We start from the raw sequence: 16516 nt of genomic DNA, 5'->3' as shown, positions 1-16516 counted from the left end.
TTTACCGTGCTTCGTTTTTTTTCATGCTGCCGTACGTACGAGCTTCCGTAGAATCCCCCCCCCCCCCCTGCCCAACATGGCGGCCCCCGTATGCTAACGTGACAGCGACAGTTTTTTCTTCGAGAAGGCATAACGGCGAAAAAACATCCCATTAAACAGTATATACATCCAAAATCCGCGAGTGAGTTCCAAGTATAGCGTGTCGAGTGGAGACGCACGTATTACGGTGAGAGCTCTTGTTCTTCAATGTGGCGGGGACATTTTACCGAAGAAGCCCGCTCCCAAGGAACATGTGAAAAGCGGTCCGAAATGCGACATTTAGAAGGAAGCACATTCACTCCAACGTCACTCATTCTGCTGCTTGTTAGCGTAAGAAATGACGCTTCTTCGTATCATGTTCCCAAGTTTTCTTGTGCCCTCGTCAGGATCATTGTCGCATTCAGGAACGTTTTGGGTGAAAAGACGAGTTGTCTAATCTGTGTCATTTCGTACTGACCAATTGTTTTCTCCGTATTTGAACTCTCGAGGTGAAATTCAAGCCGAAAGCTGAAGAACGTTGCTGAGCGTCTGCATTGATAGGTTCTAAGTGAGCGCAAACCATGGTGCCAATACAATGTTATATTACAAACTCATTTTACAAGATGATCCTTCAAAACAAAGTATTTGATTTTGAAAAGAAGGATACTTTGCATTTCCTACTTTCCTATTAATCATTTGATGACGTTTTTGACCATGGCTTACGGCCCATGAACCCTGGGTCCAGGTGTCGCACCTTCATGCTGGGGCGGGCCGCCCGGCTGTTGGAAGTCATCGTCACCCGACGTCGCCTGCCCCCGCCCTTCGCAGCACGTCGGAGTTGCGCGGGTTGCGCCATGGAAACGCCTAAAACAGCCGATCCGGGCTCCGACGTAACGAACGCCGGACCTGCCGAGAAGCAGGAGGAGCCGCCTCTCGTCGGGCTGCTGGCGGGGGAGACGGTGGTGAAGGAGGGCAAGGCGGCCATTTTGTTTCCAAGTGCCAATGAGGTGTTTTACAACCCGGTCCAGGAATTTAATCGAGACTTAACGTAAGTACAAGTGATATTTTTATCAGCCTAGTCTTTGGTGAAATCTGGCAGGATGATTAATGCCACAACGTTTTGTTTCCACTCTACCTGGGAATGGCAAAAACAAAACAAAAAATCAAAGAAGTGGTTTGATAAAGATGAATGAGTCCTCCAGAGTTCATCTTGATTTCTTGGCCAGATGTGCGGTGCTGACCGAGTTCTCCAGAGAAGTGCTGGCTCAGCGCGGCGTTCAGATTGCGGTTCCTGGCGAGAAAGAGCCAGCGGCGGCGGCGGCGGCGTCTCTGCCCGACGAACCTGCCGAGGCACGGGACGGGAAGACCGACGTGGAGGGGGCCGCTGTCGTCACGGCGACGGCAGGGCAGAAATGTGAGGTAACCACAGCGCAGACCTTCCGCCCGTAATGGACACTTGTGTTTGTGACTCGCTCCATTTTCGCCGCCATCGCTCGGAACCGTCTGGAAACTTTGAAGTCAGGTTTTACTGCGTTGATGGGTTTGCGCCGCTTTGTGTTTCCAGCGCGGTCTTCGCGTCCTGGAGGCTTTAGCCGCGTCGGGTCTGCGCTCGGTGCGCTTCGCGCTGGAAGTGCCGGGCCTTCGGAGCGTCACCGCCAACGATTTCTCCCGGAAAGCCGCCGCCCTGGTTGCCAGGAACGCCGAGTACAATGGCGTGGGCCAGCTCGTCCGGGCTAGCTGCAAGGACGCCAGGTGAGGACGAACGTGGCCTCGTCGTGACGTTGCGTGGTTTTCTCACGCGCGTGCCTTGCCGTGCAGCATGCTTATGTACGAGATGCGAGGGAAGAACGATCGCTACGACGTCATCGATCTGGATCCCTACGGCAGCCCCGCCTCGTTCCTGGACGCGGCGGTGCAGTCGGTCGGCGACGGAGGTGGGGCCGCTTTATGGCTGGCGTTGGCGTCGCGATGCCCGGCCGCGCCCGCCGCCCGGCCGCCAACCAGTCTTTTGCGTCCGGCAGGCCTCTTGTGCGTCACATGCACCGACATGGCCGTGTTGGCGGGGAACAGCAACGAGACGTGCTACAGCAAATACGGTTCCGTTTCCATCAAAGCCAAGTCCTGTCATGAGCTGGTTAGTGGCTGTCGCAAAATAGAAATAATCAAATATAAAAAATCCAATCAAATGTCTTTGCAGTAAAACACTGATGTCAAACTCAAGGCCCTGATACGGCCCCCCACATCATTTTATGTGGCCCGCCAAGAGCAATTTTGCATCGACTTTGTGTCACTACTAAAATTACAAATTGTCTTCACTTGTAGAAAATAGAGACATTGCTAGCAAGTTTTATGACCATTTCAAATGAAGAAATTTCATTTAAAAATTTCAAATACTTGAACAATTTTTTGGGAGTTGATTGGAGTTCATGTTATGATTTAGCTTTAAAAAGGTTTTTTTTCCAAACATGATTTTCATTCTGAAAGGCATTTTCTGGAATCATTTTTTGGGGAGTTCATTTGCGTTCCTTTTATTATTTAGCTTTGAAAACGTTTTTTTCCCCCAAACATGCTTGTTGTTCTGAAAGACATTTTCCACAATTGTTTTGGGGGGAATTCGTTTCGTGATGGAGCTTTAAATTCCCAATCTAATTTCTAGTCGTAGCCGGCCCTCAATTGCTTCTGTCAGTTTCATATGTTCTTACCTTGCAGTGAGTTGTTACTTTGTTACTACAAAATGTGACTTTTTGGCCTCGATTGGCAAACAAAGCCGCGTCAACTCCAGCATCCAAGAGGCTTTGGGCTTCTCCGCAGGCTCTGCGCATCATCCTGCACAGTTTGGACCAGCGGGCCAACGTGTACCAGCGCTACATTCGGCCGCTGCTGTCCGTCAGCGCCGACTTCTACATCCGGGTGTTTGTGCGCGTCTTCACGGGTCAAGCCACCGTCAAGAACTCAGCCAGGTACGTCCGCTTTGGGCCGCCCGTCCGTCCGTCCGTCCGTCCGCCCGCCCGCCTCGTGGCTTGAGTTGATTGAATGTGTCGCAGCAAGCAGGCTCTGATCTACAACTGCGTCGGCTGCGGCTCGTTCCACTTGCAGAGGATGGGCAGGAGGACGGACAACGGCAAACAGTGAGGCCCGCTACTTAGGAAGCCGCTCTTGCCGCTTCCTCAGCCCACCGCCGTTTATCCCTTTCAGTACCAAGTACTCGGCGGCCACCGGGCCACCCGTGGGACCCACGTGCGAGCACTGCGGACAGAGGCATCAGGTGACCTTTGCCCTCCATTTCCTTTCGTGACAGTCATTCAACTCTCCGCACTTGCGGTCTTCCCAGCTGGGCGGTCCGATCTGGGCGGAAGCCATCCACGACCGGGCCTTCGTCCAGAAGGTTCTGAGCGCGGTTAGCGGCAACCCGGCTCGCTTTGCCACGTCCAAGCGCATGGAGGGGATGCTGAGCATGGTGACCGAGGTAAGCTGGTCAATTCTTTGGACGTGGCGTCCCCAGTCAGTCTCATGCCCTGGGCGCCGTTTGCACTGCGCAGGAGCTGGAGGACACGCCCCTTTACTACACCGTTGACGGTCTGAGCAGCACCATCCACTGCAACACGCCGCCATTGCTGCAGTTCCGGTACGTAGCGTCAATCCGGGATGTCACGGGAGGAGCTGCTCAACCCGGAAGCCAAGCGCCGTCCGTCTCTGAGCGTGCGCACCCGACCCTACCTTGTGTTCAGGTCGGCTCTGCTGCACGCCGGTCACAGAGTTTCCCTCTCGCATGCCTGCAAAAATGCCGTCAAGACGGACGCGCCGCCCGCCGTCATCTGGGACATCATGCGCTGCTGGGTGACTGGAATTGTCAATACACTAGCTAGATGAACAGAGAGGCATTATTTGTCATCAAATTTAAAAAAAAAAAAAAAGCGCCACGAATTGAAATGGAACGATTTCCCGTCCCGCCTGCAGGAGAAGAGCAACCCGGTAAAACGTGAGAAACTCTCCGAAATGACGCCCGCCTTTAAGATCTTGTCCTCCGAGCCCAGGTGAGACGCCGTTCTCTCACGGGCATCGCCCTTTTTTGTTCACTTAAAAAAAAAAAAAAAAAAAATGCCCCTTAGCTTCGACGCTTGTTTCACCGTGCGGGACGACGCCAACCCTCAGTCCCGTCAGCGCCACTTGACCCGTTTCCAGGAAAACCCGCAAGCCTTCTGGGGACCCAAAGCCAGAGCAAAAGCAGGGTAAGAAAACCGCCTTTGGAATCCCGCATCAAAAGAGTGTTGCAGGTTGGGCCCCAAAAAGTAAAGAGAGGCTTTATCTTCTGCGTTGTTGTATTTGCGCCCCCTAGCGGCGGCATCTCCGACGACCTGCAGCTGAAGCGCATGAAGAACCAAAACAAGCGCAAGGGCCAGATTACGGACTCGTCGCAACTCAAGAGCCTCCCGTGCAAAAAATTCAAACAGGTCAGTGGAGTCGTCGCTCCGCCACCCGTGCCCTCGTTGTGTGTGTCGTCACTTTTTAAAAGACGTTTACAAATTAGATTTGGCGGTGGTACGATCTGTAAAATGCCCGATTGGAAAAATCATCAATGACAATGAAACAAACGGCTGTCGACCCGAATGTTTAAAAGCGTCTTTGCATCAAAGGATAAACATTTGAAACGTTCTTTTTTGTCGGCCAGTTTTAGCAGCGCCGTCGTTTAACATTGTGTCTATTGTTCCAGGGCACGTGCACATACGGGGACAAATGCTCATACTCCCACGACTGCACCACGGAGGACAAAATGGAATAAATGAAGACGATTTTTTGGTGTGACTTATTTTACTAAGTTTCACAATCAATCTTTTTTTTGGAGGTGAGTGGCTTTGACTGTTGTAACGGCGGTCCAATAAAGCGTAACACGTACGGAAATTATTCCCCCGGTGGTCATTTTTTCGAAATAGTCGACTCCCGGGACGCTTGCTCGGGCTACCATTTTACAGTCAATTGGAAAGATGCTGCTTGTACGATTATTTGACTTTTGACGTATTGTTCAGTTGGCATTAACATACAGAGCTGAAGACGAACGTTACGAGCGAGGGGAAAAAGTCTCGCATGTCGGAAAGCTAAGAATGTCGCTTTATTTTCTGCTGCTTTTTTGTTGGGATCAATATATAAGCATTCGTCACATCAGGTGAAAAATGGAAGCTCGTGTCACTTTTCTTCTAGTGTCCCAAGAGTTTTTCCCCCGCGTTTCGAGGCTTCGGGAGTCGCTGCAAAATGCCTGCCGCTTCTGCGTAGTGACCAAAGCAAAGCTGGAGCACTATCTGAAGTTCGCTCTGAGCAGGAAGGTTCGGATTTCCATCGGGTGCAAGGTGACCTCCCACGCGGAGGCGTCCTCCTTAAATGTCTTTTTCTGGGGCTTTTCAACTGGAGGGGAAAAAAGACAAGTAGAAAAGAGGGGGAGATGTATCATAAAGTAGAAGTTACATCTATTTAAAAAAAAAAGGCGCTGACTGAAAATGTGCGATTGGCTCATTTGTGCTAGTGCGTACCCGTCTGCGAAGTCCAGTGGAAGCGCTTCATCTCTTCTTTCCACTGATTGGCTGACAGGTTGAGTTCAGACACGCCCACCACCTCCAGGGTTGAAAACAACTTCTGCACACAACAAAATCACCAAACGGTGCTATGAAAGTGGACATTGCCAATTCAGCGTGTTTGCTGTTGAAATATTTTGTCAAGTAGTAGTTGAACCTGCAGGTCCAGCGTGACCGGCTCCGAGTTGATTTTGCTTTCCCAGCTCTGGAACTGATGCTCCAGCCTGAGCAGGACCGAATCGTCGTCCCATTGGCTCAGTGTCAGCAGGTGGACAGCGGGGGGCAGCGCGGCCTGTAGCCCTGAGAACTAAGCGGAAGATTGGTTTGAAACCAAATCCGAAAATCGTACAAAAAAAATCAAACGACAAAGCAATTGTGAAAAGGCACTTTGCATTTGCATGACTCACCTCCAGTCGAGTATTTGGGTGCAGGTCGCCCTGGGTGAATGTCAGCAGCGGCTGCAGTACCGCCTCCTCGGCTAGGGGGCGGTGCACGTCGGCAGCGATGGCCGGGCGCTCCAGGGAGAGCAACAGGCGCCCGCGCGCGACCAGACCGTCCGGGAAAAGGTCAGAGGTCTCGTTGAGGGCTTCGGCCACGCCGCGGACGTCGTCGTACAATAACCGGCGGTGGAGCTGTTGTTGGGAGATCGCAAGTAAGTATGTTAACTTTGTTTTTCTGGGGTGACGTCTTTGTGTTTTGTTGTGGACGTGTTGCCTTACAAATAGATACGGAAGCTGCCCGCCAGCGTGGAAAATATTTTGTGTGTTGAGCATTTACATGTCAAGTGTCTGTGTGTACAGCTATGCGCATTGGATCTGACCATGATCTCAAGGGAGCCATTGTGAATGCTGCCTCCGCCCTGAGAGCGATCCGTCACCACAGTGAGTTGGTCCTTGTCGTCCTGGCAACACACACACATCCACATTTCATCCGTTGCGTTCCAAAGTATCGCGCAGGCCACACGTTCAAACATTCGAGGAGTCGGGAGTCGACGGCCACCGAGGTGTCAAACAACTCCGTTTGTAGATTTCCAATTTTTGGAGGATGGCATTTTGCATGCCAAGCACCTTGATGAAGGCGCGGGAGTTGATAGGGTAGTAGTTTCCGGCGATGGGCTCCGACTGCTTCAGGTTCCAAGTGGGTCGGAAGTCTTTCCTGCGGCAAACATTTCCATTCAATGTCTGTCTTCAAGGCGCCACGCTTATCAATTGCTTTCGACCATGGCAGTCGCTTGAAACAAATTGACGACGGAAAAGATTGCCAATGAATTGAAAAGGCGAGATTTGCACTTTGAGCGCAGACTTCCTTGTCAATGGATTGAAAAGACAAGGTTTCCACTTTGAGCGCATACTTCCTCTGTAGAACTTCTCTCCCGTTGGAGTCGGTGTAGAATATCCCCGAAGACTCGACGTCCGTGTCCAACCGAGTGATCACCTCCTTGCCCAAGTCGTCGCTGACGGAAAGAAAACGACCTGATTTAGCGGACGATTCGACCGAAGCGAATCTCAGGCGCCGCTCACTGGATGGGGATGGGACCTACGGTCCACTCGAGCTCCAGAACCCGGCTGTCGGTATGGAGGCGAACCACTTGAGACGCCCACGGCGCAAACTGCTGCCTCACCTCTTGCGTCACCGACGTCTGCGAAAGAGACGCCAGCTCAGGTTCGTCGCTCTTCAGCCGTGCGTGCGCCCGTGCGTGCCTGTGGCTCTACGTTTGTCGATCTCGTGTTGCCATCGAGCTTTTGGGGAATGAACCCATTTTGGCTCCAATTTTGGATTGATCCAAATTGACTTCAAAGCGGGACTCGCTGTGACTCCTTCAGACTTTGCGCCAGGCCTGTCCAGCCGGCGCATTTCTCGCGGTTTGGCTAGCCGGGCTAAATTCCACAAAGCGTGGAAACGAGCGAGCGAGTGCCTGTATTGTCTCCGTCTCGGCTGTCGTGCTGATGGCAAACGGCGTGGAGGAGTTGGGTCTGAAGATGTACGCCCCAGAGGGCTGCTTGCTCTTGGAGTTGTTGCCGTCGCTGGCGTTGTACCTGCAAGCGTCCGCGTTAACCAGGGGATGGACACTCGTCCGTCCGTCCATTCATTCATCACCACTTTCAGTGACTACTCACCAGTAGAAGTTCTGCGTCAGGCTGATACTCTGCTTGGTCTCCAAGTTGTCCAGGCCGCTTAGGAGGCCCGTCTCCGGGTCAAAGGTCACTCGTAGATACTGCGGATAGGGGAAAATGGGTCGTTTACCGACCGCGCAAATCAACAAAATGGCAAGTCCAATGGAGGAGCGAGTTCAAGAACCAGAGGAGCAAATGACAAGCGTGTCAACGTCATACCTTGTTCCAGATGGATTTGGGCGCACGGGATCGCACGGAGGCCGGCGGAGGCCCGTCCTGGAGCAGGGACACCGAGTAGGTGGAGAAGCCCAACGCCGGGGCCCGGGCGCGAAAGAGGAGCTCGTTGACGGCGAAGCCGCGGTTGCGCCTCACGTCTCGCGTGGCTCGCGAGACCGAAACCACCTCGCAGTCCACGGACCTCCCGTCGGCGTCAGACACCGAGTAGGCCGTGCCGTTGACCGGAAGCCTGACGGGCCAGGCCACGGGCCGAGCCAGGGGGTTGAAGACGTTTACGGAGAACTGGAGGAGGAAGCCGTGCCTCAGGGAGGTTGTTGACGATGACGACGACGCCAAAGTCTGCTTTTTACCCTTTGGCTGGACTCGGTGATCGGACACACGCTGACGTTGAGGCTATCGCAGTACACGCGCTCGGCGGTGGATCCGCTCAAAGCGGCCAGACTGTTGCTGACCACAACCTGGAGAAGAGGAAACCTTCCTTCACCGGTGGGTGTCGTCGGAAGATGCCACTCGAGTTGCGGTCGGGGAGCCGCAAAAGTCCAAGCCTACCTGGCAACGTTGCCAGCCGTCGGCAAGTCTCCGGGCGTAGTCGTTGGCCACGTGCTGCTTTTCCGTGCCTGACACGGCGTCGTGGTGCTGAGCTACCGCCATGGCTCTTTCTGGACCGGGTAGCCAAAAAGTGCTCAGATGAGGTGCAGGCAAAGGGAATCCTCCCTTTGGACCTACTTACTCAAAGCGAGACTGTCGCCCTCGCCGAAGGGTCCGCTCGTAGAAGCCCGGCCGCCGAGAACCTCCAGCTGGTTACATGTCTGAAAACAAGGCCGCATTTGAGCGCCTTACAGACTGCGGATCTCACCCGGGAAGCCACCTGTAGATTGCTGTTGCTGAGCCTCTCGTAGCGCTTCAGCGCCGGTCTGCTGCTGAAGTAGCCCGTCCAGAAGTCGTGGGCATCGTCCGCATACGGGAAGAAGTCGTCGGTCTTCAGGGCCCTGCGCGGGCACCCGCAACGGTTGGACGACGCGGTTCCCGCAACGGTTGGACGACGCGGTTCCCGCAACGGTTGGACGACGCGGTTCCCGCAACGGTTGGACGACGCGGTTCCCGCTCGTGGACTAGCGTTTGGGTCCTACCAGGTGAGGTTGGACCGGTGCAACTCTTGGAGGTAACAGGAGGGCGTGGAGTAGAGGACGTTGACCCGGCTTCCGTTGGACTGCCGGGCGTTGACGTAGCGGATCAGCTTGTCCAGGTTTTTGTACCACAGGTTGGCGTTCTCGTACTGGAAGTCCGAGCCCATGGTCATGATGATGTGGTTGGACTTGTACACCAGAGACTGAAGCAAAACCAAATCACTTGTTCGGATTTGACGGGCCCAAGCACACGGGCGAGATTTTCGGCGAGATACTGCGCGTCCCAATTTTTGAAGGAGTCCGATTTTGAAAACCGAGGCGCACCTGAGCGTTTGCCACGTTGAGGAAGCGCTCCACCACATCGTCCACGTTGTAGTCCTCCAAGTCAGGATCGTCCTTGATGGGCGGGTCGTCGCAGGACTGGTCCCAGCAGAAGCCCTCGGGGGGGTTGTAGCCATTGGGGAGAATCCCTGACAAGGTGCGAGGCCAACCAGGGCCGTCAACGTGTGGAGTCTCAAATCGGCACGTCGTTGGTTACCGGTGAAGAGGTCGGCCATTGGCGGGGTGAGGCTGTCGGACGCTCTCCACAGCAGCTCCTGCTCCTTGGCGCGCATCCGCCGGTAGCGGTCCTGGTAGTCCACTCGGCCGAAGAAAAAGCCGTCGTAGCCCATCTGGAGCGGGTTGACAAATAACATACTAAAAAGCGCTAACATTTTCTTGTTTTGGGCAATGCGCCAAACTCCCTTTGAAAAGCTTTGAAACGATGACCTTGGTACCGTTTTATTTTCAGATCACCAAAATCTGGCACGTCAAGCTGTTTTTTTTTGGGTGACTCTACCTGCGCAAACATGGAGGCGTGTTCGCGGGCGTGTCCAAACGGGTCAATGTGCCAGGCCACCCGGGGCCGAGCGCAAGGCCCGAATGTCTGGTTGAGGAACCGGAGTCCCATGGTCATCTGGTCCAAGACGGCGCTGTAGTGAGTGGCGGCCTCGTCGCTCATGCACCAGCCGCCGTTGACAAACTCCAGCCGGCCTGGCGGGAGAAAAGAGGGCGGGACGGGGCGGGGCGGGGCGAGGCGAGGGCCGCTTGTCAAGGTTGTTCCATTTCAGGGAATCCGAGCGGGGGGCGCACCCTGGTTGACCAGCCGCTTAACCGTCTGCCGCACGTCGGCGCTCTGGCGGCGCCACCATCGGTAGAAGAAGGCCGTCTCCACGTAGATGAACCTGCGGTCGGGGTTCTTCAGAAGTTGCTCCACCACCGAGTCCAGGATGTACTGCACGCCGGCGTGCTGGATGTCGTTACGGTCTGCGCGCGCACAGGAAAAGCGCATCACGGGAATGTCGAAACAAAGAGTGAGTACGCCTCCTGGTATCGATGGCTCTGACAAAAAGTGCCGTTGAACAATTTGTGAATGTGTACCTTTGAGGTCAAGGCAGCTAGCTACTGCATTGGAATAAATCAAAGGTCGTCACAAAACTGGTGAAAAAGTTGATGGAGCAAAAGTAGGGGAAAATAACACCCAAAAAAGCACGTGATCTGAGACACAAACCACAACGACTGTTTGATGCCTTTGTTTGGACGCAGGGATGCGTGCGTGCGTGCGTGCGTGCGTTCGGACCTCCATAGAAGTACTGGTCCACGGTCTTGAGCCAACCCACGTCGTCATGTGTGTGCGGAACCAGGTGGACGTTCAGCATGGCCGGCTTTGTAGCGTGACATGACTGCACGCAAACGACAATGTATGCAGACCCAGATGTAACATACATGGCAGGCAGGCAGGCAGGCAGCCAGGCAGGCAGGCAGGCAGGCAGGCAGGCAGGCAGGCAGGCAGGCAGGCACCACCGACTAATCATCACACCTCGTGGATTTTGCTTTTCAGCCCGTGAATCTTAACTTTTTTAACACTCCTACGCCGTGAACGTTAAATGTTGACTTTAAACGATTACAAAAGGTTGTGAAAGCGTTTGATCAGAATTATCTCTATTGACCAAATGGAATTTGTCCCGATAGTTGGAATCACTCCAGTCCACGCTATCACAAAATGTACAAATTGAGGAACAGCCTCATGAGGGTTGCTTTCAAAATAAGGTCCACTTTTTTAGAACGCCACTACATGGTGTTTTAATAGAGGACATTGCATAATGAACATTTGCATTTAAAAAAAAAATCAATACTTTGCAACAGTGCTATCATCCTAATCAATAACAGTATTGTGCAAGTGATGAGGAGTGCAGATTGTGTTCAATCTTTGAGGTTCACGCTTTCTTTTTATAATAAAATGAAAATCAGAATTTAAAAAAAAAATCTGATTAGATATGACTGATCAAAGTATTTTCCAGGATGCATGTATGTCACAGGACCAAACAAATATTCAATGTTTTAATTTTCTTGACGAGCTAAAAGCAACGTCCCCGTTTCCCTGCAAGACGTGGGCCTTGAACCCGGCATGACGTCACTAAAACGCATCCAGAGGCGTCTGACCTGATAGCCGCACTTGACGTCGTCGTCGTCGTCTTGTTGTTTTTCGTGGCGCTCGACTGGCAAACTCGAGCAAATTTCACAGAGGATGAAAAGGAGCGAAAGAAGCTGCCAGCAACCCGCCGCCATCTTGGCAACAATAAACTAAAGTCATGTGACGCGCGTTGAAGTTCCCAGTCGTCATGTGACAAGGCGTTCATTGCTGAACCCTCACTTTGGTCTGACAGGCTTCAACGGGTCCCTCGTAGTTGACGGGTTCTTGTCTTTTTTTTGGATGGACTTTATACTGCAAGTTTGAAGACAGAAGCAACACGTATTTCACGTACATTAACGTTGTGTATTGTATCGTTTTCTCTTTTCTCACTTTTACACAAAGTGCTTTGGCCAAACTAAAAAATAATAATAATAATAATGTAAGAAGAAGGTCATCATTTACAATATTAGTCATATCTTGTTTTTAGCGATATAAAGCCATGTTAATCTTGTTAGTAATTGACTGTATTTTGAAAATTAAAATTGGATTCTTCCATGTTCATCCTGAGGGCAGAGGAGCAGGGTGGAGTCCAGGTCCAGGCGGAAGGCCGGGTAGATGGGCTGCGAGAAGGCACATCGGAAGGTATGCAGCAGCACCATGCTGTCGGACACGCTGTAGAAGGACAGCGCCCCCTTGTGGCGCTCCAGGAAGACGCCGATGCGCGGGCACGGCGGCGCGGCCACGGTGGTCTTGCGGTTGTTGTGCCAGGCGGCGTAACCAGCGTGCGTGCAGCGCAGTCGCCACGAGTTCTCGTTGCGGCCCAGCAGGCACGGTTTCCCGCCCCCTTTGCGCCCGATTCGCCTGCAAATGGCCCATCTTCACTTTCAAAGGAAACGGTTCTCAGGAAAACGAAAGCCTACCTGTAGGTGGCGCCGATGTCGATCCATCCTCCGCCCCGCCACTCCACTTCCCAGTAGCCGGCGTCGCCGAACTGGCCCTGGCCGCACAGGACCTGAGCCACCGAGTCGAAGCGCTGGGGGTGCGCCGGGTACGGCTGAAGCTCCTCGCCGCAGTGGGCGCCCTGGCCGCCGTCAAAGAGGACCAGGGTGGGGTGGGCCGTGTCCGGGTCCAAGGACAGATGACAGGAAACTGAGATAACAAACAGGCGGGAAGTAACCACAACATTTCTTAGCTGGAGGTGGGACAGGAGACAGGAGAATCCCCTCTGACAAGAATCCTAAAGCCAACCCCGACAAGATCCACCAGCGAGAACACCGAGCACCTTCCCGACCCCAAACCCTTTGACGAAGCCCAAGCGAACCCGGCCGGCGCTGTGTTGAATGTTCAAGATTCAAGAGTTTTGTTCAGTTTTAATGTTGTCAGCGCAATGACACGGTTTGTCTTTCCAGTGGAAGGGATCCATCAGCCAAGATTCAAAGTCTTAACAATAGCTGGACTTTCAAAAAGAAAGAAGAAAGAGTACATTTGGCCAGAGTTGACAAAAATCCGCTGGTTTTGAGCAACTTGTATCTTGGTGGGGATACAAAGTAGGAAGAACAAGGCAGAACTTTTTTACTTGTATAGACTTTTTCAAGGTAAAAGCAAAGTTGGACCTTGAACGAATATGATCCCAGCCCCCTCTGAATCTGGAGCGAATATTTCTGCTACTCTTTAGGCAACGGATGGCGATGTGAACACAAACAGGGTCGCAACGCAGCACATATGGACAGACAATGGCATTTTTTCTCGGTGAGGAAGAGGAACACTTACACCTGAGGAAGACGGCCCTCATCCTTTGGTCGGCCGGCTGCAGGGGCAGCGAGGACGCCGGGAACGACGACGACGACGTAAATGCTACGCGCGCGCACACACACACACACACACACAGACACACACACACACACAAGACAAGGACAAGTGATGGCATTTTGGAAAAAAGGTGGCGCGCACGCAACACTCACCATGCGTGTCATCTTGTCTCGAATGTCGAGGAGAACGCTGAGGCTTGACGTTGTCGGCGGCGGCCGCCGCGTTCACGCCGCCTTCGAACACACAGGCGACATTTTCCTTTCAAAGCTCACCCCCTGGTTTGAGCGAGCTCACCTTTAACTCCCTCGCCAGCCCACGCGTTGTTCTCGTTCACTGCGAGACAAACCCAAGCCTTGTCAAACGTGTCAATCTCCAACCGCCGTCAAGTCGACCTTTCGTGAGGCTTGTTTGGGATTTAGGGCTAAAGAAATGAACTTGACTCGTCCTTGTTTTACCCGCCCTGCTGATAGTGTCCACCTCCTCCCTGCAGACGTCCTCCAGGCGGCTGCGGAGTCTCCCCAGGGCCCTGCTGGCCCCGCCGAAGGCCTCCGCGGGGGGGACGGACGTCACCGAGGGCCGGGCGGCGGCCAGGACGGGAAGGCACAGCAGCGGCGCCGTCTGCTGGCGAGAGAGCCACACGAAAACAACAGATCCACTGAGCAAAGGTTTGAGCTCAAGCACCACCTTGGTTTTGGATCATTTCGCCCTGCGGTTCCCCATGTGGCCTGTAGGGTGTGCTGTTTGACCTGCAGAAAGTGTCCGTTGTCCTGAGTCTGAAGAAGTTGCGCAATCTCCTGGTCTCGCCTGCGCAGTTCTTCCAGATCTTTCCCCAGCGTGTCGGCATCTCGCTGGGCGCGACCCACCAACGCTCGCTCGCGAGCCTCCACGCGCGCTCGCACCTGCAGCCAGGAACCCTTTGACCCCAGCTCGAAACCCCAATTTGAAATCTCCAAAAGCTTCATTTCAAAGCCCGGGTGCCGAGCTTCAGAAGCAAATGTGAAAGGCGAGTTTGGAAGCCTAGGCCAAGCTCGAAGCACGTTGGAAAACCTGAACTTTGTTCTTTGAGATGCTAACAAGTCACCTCAGCCTTGGTCTTCTCCAGTCGCACTGCCATGTCAGCAAAGAGCATCTCGCTGTCCTCCAAAACGGCCGAAGCGGACGCCTGACAATCACATGCAGGTCATGTCCTACTTTCCAGAGGTCCGGGAACGCTTGAACGCACCTGATTGGAAGCCAAAATCCAAAATACGCACCTTGAGGGCTTCCAAACTCTGCTGGAACTCCTCCAGCTCTCGCTCGCAGCTTCGGATTTTGCACCGAACCGTCCTCTGAGACTCCTGAAGCTGAACCTGGACGCCGACAGAGAATTTGGGTGTACTTTGTGGATTATGTCTCGTCGTCTGGTTTGTTTGTTTGTTTGTTTGTTTGTTTGTTTGTTTGTTTGTTTGTTTGTTTGTTTGTTTGTCTAGGAAGTTGCCCATGCAGCACTCCGTCCGTCCGTCCGTACGTACGTACCTGTCTCCGCGCCCTCTGCGCCTCCGCAGGGTGCGCCTCCTCTCGGTCGGCCTCGCACAGCAGACAGTCTCCGCTCCAGTCCGCCGCGGCCTCCTCCGGCTCGTCGTCGTCGTTGCTGCCGCCGCCGCCGCCGCCAGCTCGCGGCTGCAGTCCGAGGCGGTGCTGCGCGCACAGCCGCTCGGCGGGACACTCCACGGCGGCCACCAACTTGTGGCGCCGCAAGGTGCTCACTTCCCGATGGGGCAAGACGTGGACCTCGCAGAAGGAGGTCAGGCACACCAGACACGACTTGGCCGCCGCCAGCTTGCTCACCGGCGGGCAAAAGTCGCACGGCACCTGGCCCGCGACGCCCAGGTAGAGCTCTGGCAGCGGCGGGGAGAGCTCCGACGCGGCTGCTGCGGCGCCGGCTTGCGTCGGCTTGAGTTTGGCCACCACCTCGGCCAGCATCGTGTTCCGGCGGAGCACCGGCCGCGGGCTGAACGCCTCGCGGCACTGCGGGCAGCTGAAGTGCGCCGGATGCTCGGCCTGGTCCCAGTAGCCGTTGATGCACGCCATGCAGTAGGTGTGTCCGCACGGGATGGACACCGGGTCCTGGAGGACGTCCAGGCAGATGGGACAGCGAAACTGGCTCTCCGTCACCGAGATGTTGGCGTGACCCTCCATCGCCGCCGGACCGGGACGAGGTGGGGCGGGGCGGGGCGGGGCGGGGTGTCTATCTGCCGGCGTCCGACTTTCGCTTAAGCTCTCTCTCCGGGTTTGTTTTGCGCCAACGGGAGGTAGGGAGCGACAGGCCGGACTGGGGCACCGGGAGCAGTCATTGTCCTAAAATAACTCTTCCGCTCCGCTCCGTCATCCATTCCGTTCGCACCTGGGATGGCTATGCCCCTGGCGTTGACTGGCAAGGCATATGGTGGTGACTGAAATCAGTGTTGACTTGTATTTTGAACGACAAGAACTCCTTTCATTTGAAGCGCTCACCTTTTTTTTCTTTTTTCTGCATGTATAGGATGTGACGTGTGACGTCACACTGCGTCATTTGAGGTCAAGGTGATATTGACGATTGAACACAACAGTTCAAAGCATGTCAGTATCAATCTAGGACGTGTATGGTTCATACGGAGAAGCGCACAATGTGCATATCGCTCCCGGAAAGTGTGACCTCAACCTTTTTCAGTCCGTTCTGCATGACTCTGTTACACCGCCCCTGGTGGCCAAGTTGCATGCACCAAAATGTGCCATCAACAATGATTCAAGCTGCACAAATGGTTTCTTTCCATTTGATCTGTTTATTTCTCACTTTTTATAAAGCGAAATATTGTACAGTTTGTGTGCTTATTCTCATAGAGACATTACAAACATTGATTTGTTTATTTTTAGGGCAGGCTGAAACACGACAGACAGTACTCCAGCACAAGCACATTGTTCAATTTGTACTTTTCAATCATACTTGAGCCATTTTGTTGCCGAGCCGAAGACGTCAGACGTCAGTCGCTTCCTTCCTCCCTCCCTCCCTCCCTTCCTGTCTGTGTTGAACAGACGCCCACAAAGAATGACAAAGTTCCATTTCGATTGATGGAGCATTTTGTAATGATTGGCTTCTTCCTGGGCGCCTTTCAAGTTCGACCAGTTGTTGCGTGATAATTGCTCGTGGTTTAATTCAACGAGGGTGACCAGATTTGG

At 53.7% G+C, this 16516-nt stretch overlaps 3 protein-coding genes and 1 long non-coding RNA gene across 8 annotated transcripts; 2 read left to right on the top strand and 2 right to left on the bottom strand.

The window, feature by feature from the left end:
• The first annotated feature begins 52 nt into the window (after positions 1 to 52).
• On the top strand, positions 53 to 11282 carry trmt1 (tRNA methyltransferase 1). Of its 3 annotated transcripts, none has more exons than XM_088374134.1 (20): positions 53 to 226; positions 764 to 1066; positions 1245 to 1437; positions 1583 to 1770; positions 1837 to 1952; positions 2040 to 2152; positions 2830 to 2978; positions 3063 to 3146; positions 3214 to 3283; positions 3350 to 3484; positions 3558 to 3643; positions 3747 to 3855; positions 3976 to 4052; positions 4128 to 4247; positions 4355 to 4469; positions 4730 to 4861; positions 5215 to 6234; positions 6383 to 10110; positions 10170 to 10412; positions 10645 to 11282. In XM_088374134.1, exons 2-16 carry the CDS (start codon positions 777 to 779, stop codon positions 4796 to 4798), a joined length of 1914 nt encoding a protein of 637 aa, XP_088230260.1. In that variant the 5' UTR covers positions 53 to 226; positions 764 to 776; the 3' UTR covers positions 4799 to 4861; positions 5215 to 6234; positions 6383 to 10110; positions 10170 to 10412; positions 10645 to 11282. The 3 variants fall into 3 exon arrangements, with proteins under 3 accessions (XP_088230260.1, XP_088230262.1, XP_088230261.1); XM_088374135.1 differs by having other exon boundaries at positions 221 to 369; XM_088374136.1 differs by lacking the exon at positions 3063 to 3146.
• On the bottom strand, positions 5104 to 11740 carry man2b1 (mannosidase, alpha, class 2B, member 1). Of its 2 annotated transcripts, XM_088374127.1 has the most exons (22): positions 11542 to 11740; positions 10679 to 10781; positions 10192 to 10365; positions 9899 to 10092; positions 9599 to 9731; positions 9385 to 9530; positions 9064 to 9263; positions 8802 to 8922; positions 8664 to 8742; positions 8483 to 8592; positions 8284 to 8391; positions 7916 to 8215; positions 7700 to 7797; positions 7498 to 7618; positions 7103 to 7221; positions 6934 to 7035; positions 6650 to 6737; positions 6403 to 6483; positions 5990 to 6214; positions 5740 to 5889; positions 5541 to 5643; positions 5104 to 5415 (listed from the first exon to the last, which is right to left on the bottom strand). In XM_088374127.1, the coding sequence occupies exons 1-22, from the start codon at positions 11665 to 11667 to the stop codon at positions 5309 to 5311; spliced, it is 2988 nt and encodes a 995-aa protein (XP_088230253.1). In that variant the 5' UTR covers positions 11668 to 11740; the 3' UTR covers positions 5104 to 5308. The 2 variants fall into 2 exon arrangements, with proteins under 2 accessions (XP_088230253.1, XP_088230254.1); XM_088374128.1 differs by lacking the exon at positions 10679 to 10781 and having other exon boundaries at positions 11542 to 11696.
• A 114-nt stretch (positions 11741 to 11854) lies between these two features.
• LOC148399935 (E3 ubiquitin/ISG15 ligase TRIM25-like) lies at positions 11855 to 15731 on the bottom strand. Of its 2 annotated transcripts, XM_088374137.1 has the most exons (10): positions 14837 to 15727; positions 14575 to 14670; positions 14403 to 14483; positions 14068 to 14220; positions 13777 to 13939; positions 13616 to 13654; positions 13474 to 13554; positions 13283 to 13366; positions 12433 to 12661; positions 11855 to 12373 (listed from the first exon to the last, which is right to left on the bottom strand). In XM_088374137.1, exons 1-10 carry the CDS (start codon positions 15497 to 15499, stop codon positions 12049 to 12051), a joined length of 1914 nt encoding a protein of 637 aa, XP_088230263.1. In that variant the 5' UTR covers positions 15500 to 15727; the 3' UTR covers positions 11855 to 12048. The 2 variants fall into 2 exon arrangements, with proteins under 2 accessions (XP_088230263.1, XP_088230265.1); XM_088374139.1 differs by lacking the exon at positions 13283 to 13366 and having other exon boundaries at positions 14837 to 15731.
• On the top strand, positions 13816 to 16156 carry LOC148399934 (uncharacterized). The gene is made up of 2 exons (XR_015858087.1): positions 13816 to 13986; positions 14520 to 16156. It is a non-coding gene; the product is annotated as an uncharacterized LOC148399934 (long non-coding RNA).
• The last annotated feature ends 360 nt before the right edge of the window (positions 16157 to 16516 follow it).

The sequence above is a fragment of the Syngnathus floridae genome, chromosome 4 (genome assembly GCF_059516105.1).
Source record: "Syngnathus floridae isolate MCC-2025c chromosome 4, RoL_Sflo_1.0, whole genome shotgun sequence".
Lineage (NCBI taxonomy): Eukaryota > Metazoa > Chordata > Actinopteri > Syngnathiformes > Syngnathidae > Syngnathus > Syngnathus floridae.
Note: the sequence above shows the minus strand (reverse complement) of the source record. Positions and strands in the feature narration are given on the sequence as shown.

Excerpts from the sequence above, each read along its gene's own strand:
- trmt1 (XM_088374134.1), top strand. The coding sequence starts at position 777 with ATGCTGGGGCGGGCCGCCCGGCTGTTGGAAGTCATCGTCACCCGACGT. Across the intron at positions 2,153-2,829 it reads CCAAGTCCTGTCATGAGCTG|GCTCTGCGCATCATCCTGCA; the intron begins GTTAGTGGCTGT and ends GCTTCTCCGCAG. Across the intron at positions 3,856-3,975 it reads GGGACATCATGCGCTGCTGG|GAGAAGAGCAACCCGGTAAA; the intron begins GTGACTGGAATT and ends TCCCGCCTGCAG.
- LOC148399935 (XM_088374137.1), bottom strand. The coding sequence starts at position 15,499 with ATGGAGGGTCACGCCAACATCTCGGTGACGGAGAGCCAGTTTCGCTGT. Across the intron at positions 14,221-14,402 it reads TGGAGAAGACCAAGGCTGAG|GTGCGAGCGCGCGTGGAGGC; the intron begins GTGACTTGTTAG and ends TCCTGGCTGCAG. Across the intron at positions 13,940-14,067 it reads ACAACGGACACTTTCTGCAG|ACGGCGCCGCTGCTGTGCCT; the intron begins GTCAAACAGCAC and ends TCTCGCCAGCAG.
- man2b1 (XM_088374127.1), bottom strand. The coding sequence starts at position 11,667 with ATGGCGGCGGGTTGCTGGCAGCTTCTTTCGCTCCTTTTCATCCTCTGT. Across the intron at positions 6,738-6,933 it reads AGAGAAGTTCTACAGAGGAA|GAAAGACTTCCGACCCACTT; the intron begins GTATGCGCTCAA and ends TGTTTGCCGCAG. Across the intron at positions 6,484-6,649 it reads ACTCCCGCGCCTTCATCAAG|GACGACAAGGACCAACTCAC; the intron begins GTGCTTGGCATG and ends GTGTGTTGCCAG.